We start from the raw sequence: 5,815 nt of genomic DNA, 5'->3' as shown, positions 1-5,815 counted from the left end.
CCCTTGAGTGTGGCTCTTCCACAAAATACCGACTTCTGTGCATGGGCCACGAAGTTTCAATCACACTGTATGTGTGCGCCCGCACGTGTTATTTTGTGGAAGAGCCACACTCAAGGGGCCAAAGAGTCGCATGTGGCTCGCAAGCCGCAGTTTGCCGACCACTGGGTTAGAGCATCATCCTGATATGCCAAGGTTATGGGTTCAATTCCTGGTCAGGGCACATACAAGAGGCAACCAATGAATGCATAAATAAGTGGAACAACAAATCAATGTTTCTCTCTCCCCCTCCCCTTTTCCCTCTCCCGCCCCATCCAAAATAAAAAAGTTTTTTTTTAAGTTTGAAAATAATGTTTAAAACATGGTGAAAATCTTTTTTTGATTTGCCATTGCCTTCAGATGTTTTATTATTTGACACTGCTGTGAATAATGGTTGTATCAAATCAATATTACTTTCCTTTTACAAATTTTTCTTTCTTTTTTTTTTTCTGTATGATTTTCCCACCTCTTCTTTGGAAGATGACACTTTTTTTCTCTCATAGTTAAAAAGACATGTTTTCAAAACTTATTTCAAAAAATGATTCTTCAAGTCAATTTTTACTTCTAGGAAATTGGTTTTCTAAACTCTATTCATTTATTATTTTAACCTAATTTAAAAAATAGATATATAGTTACATGGTTCAAACATTTAAAAATTATAAAATGTATAGATTGAAGTCTGTTTCCCATCCCATATACTAGCCACCTGGTTTTTCCACAGGCAACTAATTTGTTATTTGTTTCCTGTGTATTCTATGTAGATATTCCAGAAAGTGTTTTTCATATGTAGCATCATCATTCATGGCTCTGACCAAAACAACCTAATCTCTGGGTTTCTCCTAGGACTTTAGTAAAGAGCAAAACGTCTACTCATTAACTTCCATCCAAGTCCTGGTTGAGAGAAATGAAAGTTATTGGGCTCTTTACAACATGCCAGCAACTGCAGCCCTGACAGGTGAGGGAAAGACCACCAAAATCTCAATAAAAATGCTCCGGGCCCTAACATTTTGGAGTTTGATAGGATAAACTCCCCAAAATCTCCTGATAATTCATTGTCCTATGGATACGGCTTCTTGGGGTCCAGCTTGACATGGGATGAGACCTAGAATAGTTAGAGGAATTGGTGGGGTTGCCTATCTATCAAAAAATTCTGGTTTAATGAATTATCAGGACTGAGGGTCAGGATAAGAGACACTCTGAGAATCTAATGCCATATTTTCTTGGATGTCTATGCCATTTGGACTTCACTCAATAGAATGGGGAGATATGTCCAGGATCAGGGGTTTGACAAGAGCTAAGTGTCTGGCAGAAGTACACAGCACAGGCGGGAGGATGCTGGGAGGGAGTGGAGGCAGGGAAATCAGACAACTACCATAACACCGCAGAGGTCTCCTTGTCTATTCTGCAAATGAAGCCATGCAAGTCAAGAGTTGGGTGATGGCATTGGCAAAGGAAATTATTCTTAAACGTGGTGATCTAGGGCTTCTAAGTTTCTGGGAAGAAGAGTTAGTGTATCTTTATACAAGTCATAGGTGTTCTAGAGAAATTTTGGGTTTTCAACTTGAGTTTGCTCATCTGAAATGCGAGCTTTCATCCTAAAAGGAGCTCAGTGTTTAATAATAGGCAAGGATCCTGTTAGTTTTCTAGAAAGGTACATCAGGATACAATTTGTGATGAAAGACAGTATAAAGCATTTTGAAACCTTTTGTAGAAAATAAACAGCGATGTTTGTAGTTACTTTTCCCAGCAGCTGTGCTGTATTTCCAACGCATAGTGAGCACCTTCCAGTGTGTAATGCAGAGTTAGGCAGGCCAGGCTGAGAGACCATACAGGCTGACTGCTGGAGAAGCTGTGCATGTCAGGAACCACTATTAGCAATGTTTTGGAAGATTCATGCAGAATGATATGGGCCACATAGTGACTGTCCCTCAGTGGCTGTGATTATCATGTAGGAGAAGTGTGAGACGGAGGTGGAAAAAGGCCAAAATGAAGTACCTGAAAATTACCAAGTAAGGTCATTCCAAAAGAAGACAGACACAGGGCCACCAATCCACTAATATTCAGCCACGGGTTTAAAACCTTTGGTTTCAGTTGTATGAAGCGCAGAACAGCTACCACAAGAGCTAGGGAATAAAAGAAAGTGTTAAAATAGAAAAACCAAAATCAGACACTCAGATGATGAGGCAGAGTTCCAAAGCAAAATTAAACTTTTCACCACAGTACGTTTTTAAATCTCCGAGATGACAGTTTTTTAAAGAAATGTTTCGTGCAGTGCTTACCATTGTTTAGCTGTTTTATTGTACCGAACCTGGGGGAAGCAGAGAGGACCTGAAGCAGCAAGCAGCGCTATATGTTTGTCATTTGGGTGATGCAAGGATGATAGAACCATTCATAGTGTTCTCAGGGTTTTCAGAAATGAGGCCAGCACAGGACAGACTGGCTTAGGAGGCACTGCAGAAGCTTGACAGCCCCTGGCAGGGAAATTCAGACTGAATCATCCTTTAGCTTAGAACAGTGTTAGAACAGACAGGGCAGAAACACACGGGATAGAAGACAGGTCTATACAAACCTGCTGGTTCCTGTCCCAGAAATCATTTCTGCGGATGGAAGGAAGGTAAGGCAAGTGCACAAATCCCTTTACTACTGGTTTACTCCTGCTTCCCTCTGACTCCACCTGGAGGTGTTCATGGACGAAGGTTCTCAACTTTGGCTGCACATTAGAATCACCTGGGAATCTTTTTAAAATCCTGATTTCTGGGCCTCATCCTCCAGAAATTCTGTTTCTTTGTTATGGGGTGGGGCCACAACATTAGTAACAAAGAAACAGAATTTCTGGAGGATGAGGCCCAGAAATCAGGATTTTAAAAAGATTCCCAGGTGATTCTAATGTGCAGCCAAGGTTGAGAACCACTGAGCTACAGCAACCAAATGACGAACTATGAATTTTAAGATAGCGGATTTGGGGGTCTGGTATGTATTTAAAATCACACTGATTATATTAAGAACGCTCAATTATTCCAAATGAGGTTAATTACTTATTTTAAAACACCACTCTATCTTTTTGCAGTAAATTGTCATTTCAGACCCCGAAGAAAGAGTGAAGTAAGTTACTTAGATTTCAAATCTGACTTCTAACAGTAACCTTGAGGATGGTCCATACTTAAGACACGAATCTAAGAATCCCCTTTATACTGCCTAGTGCAAGGATATTTCCATATTTATACAAAAAGCTGAGAGAGATTAGTTTATGAATGATAAAAAGACACTTGCAATTAATGTAAATTATCTATACATATAAAAGCCTAAGTGACCAGATGACCAGCCGGTAGCTATGACACGCACTGACCATCGGGGGCAGACGCTCAACGCAGGAGCTGTCCCCTGGTGGTCAGTGTGCTCCCACAGCAGGAGCACCGCTCAGCTGACAGACAGGCGCCAAACGCTGGCTCATGGCTGGTGAGCGCAGCTGTGTGCCGCAAGCCTCTTCCACGGACACTCTCCCTACACGCCGTGGGGCCAGGATGAGTGGGAGTGGCATGGTGCCCAGCCTGGGCTCAGCTCCTCCCTGGCTGCCTGCTGCTTCCCGCACTACTTTGTGCTGTGCGGGATCGATGCGGACAGTGGGCTAGAGCCCAACGAGCTGGCAGGTACGGCCAGGCTACAGCGGTGCAGAGGTCCACTGATCCGTGCACTGGGCCTCTAGTATCTACATAAAAGGAAATGCACTTATCATTTCCTAAAACAATTTATTTTGACATTAAGATTTAGCAGGGAAGACAATTAGAAATTCAAGAATTACCCTACTTATACAGCAATTAAGTAGGTAATTGCATGCTAAAGGTTTTACAGCAATCACAGGCCATTATTAGTAGCCATTAAGAAAGAAAACCCATTCATAAATTTGCATTTCCAAGTATACTAAATTTCATAGTTTCAAGCTACAAAGTTAAGCTCAGTGAGTTGACATTCACTTTCAAGTACCTCTGATCAAAGAGTGGTCTACAACTTGGACAATATTTGGATTTGGGAAACAAAATAGAAATAAACCATAACTTATGCAATCTCAAATTTCTGTTCTGATTTAGCTTTTAGTATATTCATGCTTTAGCTAATGCCCACTATTGATTATAATATTAATAAATTACACTTGAATTGACAATGGTTTTCCAACCTCCTTGTTTGAGGAACCTAGTTAGGAGTTATATTATATTAGAAGTCTATTTTTAAAAAATATATTTTTATATGTATTTCAGAGAGGAAGGGAGCGGGAGAGAGATAGAGAGAGATAGAAACATCAATGATAAAAAAGAATTATTGATCAGCTGCCTCCTGCACACCACCTACTGGGGATCGAGCCCACAACCCAGGCATGTGCCCCAACTGAGACACACTGGCTGGGCAGGAGTCTATTAATAATGACAATAACTACCCTAGAGGATGAAAAAATTAGTGCAACTTATTGCTTTTTAGGATGGGAAATAGGAGGAGGAAATGGGGAGAGAAGAAATTCAACATAAGCACTCTGACACCAAGTGGCCATCAGATAAAGAAGATTCAATCCAGAAACCCAAACACAGGGCACCATGGGAGACAAATGCTAAGTAATCATGTGTGGACCCTGGTCAGGGAATAAGGACAAAATACCTAGACAGCACATTTCGTTTCTTTTGAAGATGACTAGTGGGAAGTATCATTCTGGGAGCTCTCTGGTTGCCATGTAGTTTGGAAGAGGATCATGCTGGAACTTCGGCCTAAGTGCTAAACTGCTGCTGACGTCGACCTATCCAGTCTGTTCCACTATGTCCAGAAGAAGAGTCAAGAGAGAAACCAAGATGGCGGCATAGGTAAACACCAGAAATTGCTGCCTCGCACAACCACTTCAAAAATACAATTAAAAGATAAAACAGACATCATCCAGAACCACAGGAAAGCTGGCTGAGTGGAAATTCTACAACTATAAGGAAAGAGAAAAGCACACTGAGACTCAGAGGAGGTGCGGTGTGGAAGTAAAGTGCAGAGGTACAGAGGCGCACGTGGAAAGGGCTGGCGGCTGAGGACGTGGTTGTCTTTTTCAATCGGGAGGGAGTCTCAAGCTCCTGACTGCTCTGAACTCCAGTTCCGGGCGAGTCTCTGGGGACCCAGACTCATACGGGGAGAGGCTAGACTGTCTGGCATCGGTCGGACCTTGAGGGCGGCTTTCTCTCAGAGGTGCTTGCAGTGATTACTGGGACATTGAGAAGCGGGGCCTCTGAGGGCAGGACTGAGGAGCAGCCATAGCTGCTTGCTCCGCCCTGTTGATCCCCTGGGACCCCGCCCCGCGCAAGCTGTGTGCTGGCTTTTGCATATGAAAGGGTTGGCCCTTTGCAATCTGAAAATTACCTAACCAACTGCAGCTGGCCCAAAGCCCCACAGCAGCTTGCATTCCTTCACAGCTGAGCTCCTTCGGGTAGCCTCAGGAAGAGGCTAAATTAGCATGTCCTTAGATCCAAGAGCCAGTGAACCCAGTGGTCAGAGTGGGACCATCCAGATTACAACTCCTCAGATCCATAAGGGACACACTCAGGGGGCACACTCAGTGAGTACCAAAGCCCCACTGAAGCAAGTCTTGCCCCAGAAGGGTGTCTCCAGCACAGAAGTTCTCCCACTGCAGACACAGCTGATTCTCACAAACAATTGGCCTGGAGGTCAATTCCTCCCAGTGATACCTACAACAATCAAGGCTTAACTACAACAAGACTGTGCACAAAGCCCACAAGGGGGTGTCCACCTCAGGTAATTG

At 43.2% G+C, this 5,815-nt stretch overlaps 1 protein-coding gene across 1 annotated transcript in view; it reads right to left on the bottom strand.

Annotated features, from left to right (window-relative positions):
* TMEM150C (transmembrane protein 150C) overlaps window positions 1-5,815 on the bottom strand; it is a 94,300-nt gene that overhangs the window by 10,122 nt on the left and 78,363 nt on the right. The window contains exon 6 of the mRNA XM_005857402.2: window positions 2,032-2,159. Within this exon, the coding sequence (XP_005857464.1) occupies window positions 2,032-2,159 (128 nt within the window). The remainder of the gene's footprint in view (window positions 1-2,031; window positions 2,160-5,815) is intronic.

This window comes from Myotis brandtii, unplaced genomic scaffold, assembly GCF_000412655.1.
Source record: "Myotis brandtii unplaced genomic scaffold, ASM41265v1 scaffold111, whole genome shotgun sequence".
Classification (NCBI taxonomy): domain Eukaryota; kingdom Metazoa; phylum Chordata; class Mammalia; order Chiroptera; family Vespertilionidae; genus Myotis; species Myotis brandtii.
The sequence above is the reverse complement of the archived record's forward strand: the minus strand, read 5'-3'. Positions and strand labels throughout refer to the sequence as shown.